Here is a 1,046-nt window from a genome sequence, read left to right on the forward strand (position 1 = left end):
CTGCCACTCCCCCATCCCTGCTCCCCTTCAATGACCCAAATCCCCTCAGGCAGAGCCGACAGCCTGTGTCCCTGAATCCCCCCTCCCCGAGGTGAGGGCAGGGACCCTGAGCCGTACCCGGTGCTGGGGGGCTGGTGCTCAGGGGTGTGCATGGGGGGTGACACCCTGCTGGCCTCCGAGCCCACAAAGCCGCTGTCCGTCTCTGGTGACACGATGCGCTGCTCCTGCAGATGCATTGGGAGGGCAGGATTGCTGCTGAGCACCCCCAGAACCCCCTGGCAGGGTCTGAGGGTGCCAGCTGATGGGGACCCGCAGTCTCGGGGGACTCACCTTGCGGAGCCGGTGCTGGGAGGCAGCGCTGCCCGCCCCACTGCTCCGGTAGGACAGGGGTGCCCGTGATGGCTCGGGGAGCACCAGGGGGGGCTTGGCTGCAGCCGGCGGCTCCTCAGTGGTGGCCGGGGACAGGTGGCCCAGTGGCCCCCCTGGCCATGGAGGCTCCCCAGGGGGCAGCGGTGCCGCTGTCCTCACTGGGGGGTGCCTGTGGGGAGAGGATGGAGCATGAGTGATGGGGCAGAGCAACCCCAGATGTGGGGAAATGCCCTGGTGCAGCCAGCTCTCCCATGGAGGCTGTTAACTCTGAAGCCTGTCAATGCCAGTGACATAAACCCTACAACAACATAAAACCTCTCACTCGCCCTTCCTGAGGACTTGTGCTCCCACAACACTTACAAGGGGGAGGTCTCGAGGTCGGCCCCCTCCACTAGTGACTGTGTCCTGCAGGGGACCTCGCTGGGGCCACCATCCCCTGCCGCAGGGCCATCTGCCTCATCCGGGGACCTGCTCCCTGCCAGGCTCAGCTGCTCCAGGCTCAGCGACTCCGGCAAGGACTTGAAGTGCTTGTACCTGGGAGGAACCCACAGACAGGAGCTGGTGGTTTCGGGGAGCTGCTCCCTACTCACATGCCCTGCCCTGCAAGGGTACTCACTGCGCCAGCAGGTCACCAAAATCCTCCTCCAGCTGGAGCTGCTTCTGCCAGAGAGGCCGGG

General features: G+C 65.7%; 1 protein-coding gene across 1 annotated transcript in view; it reads right to left on the minus strand.

The window, feature by feature from the left end:
• AKNA (AT-hook transcription factor) overlaps positions 1-1,046 on the minus strand; it is a 9,518-nt gene that overhangs the window by 4,707 nt on the left and 3,765 nt on the right. Inside the window, 4 exon segments of the mRNA XM_035892025.1 lie at positions 118-224; positions 331-538; positions 730-903; positions 986-1,046. Of these exon segments, the coding sequence (XP_035747918.1) occupies positions 118-224; positions 331-538; positions 730-903; positions 986-1,046 (550 nt within the window).

The sequence above is a fragment of the Egretta garzetta genome, unplaced genomic scaffold (assembly GCF_000687185.1).
Source record: "Egretta garzetta isolate BGI_Z169 unplaced genomic scaffold, ASM68718v1 scaffold344, whole genome shotgun sequence".
Classification (NCBI taxonomy): domain Eukaryota; kingdom Metazoa; phylum Chordata; class Aves; order Pelecaniformes; family Ardeidae; genus Egretta; species Egretta garzetta.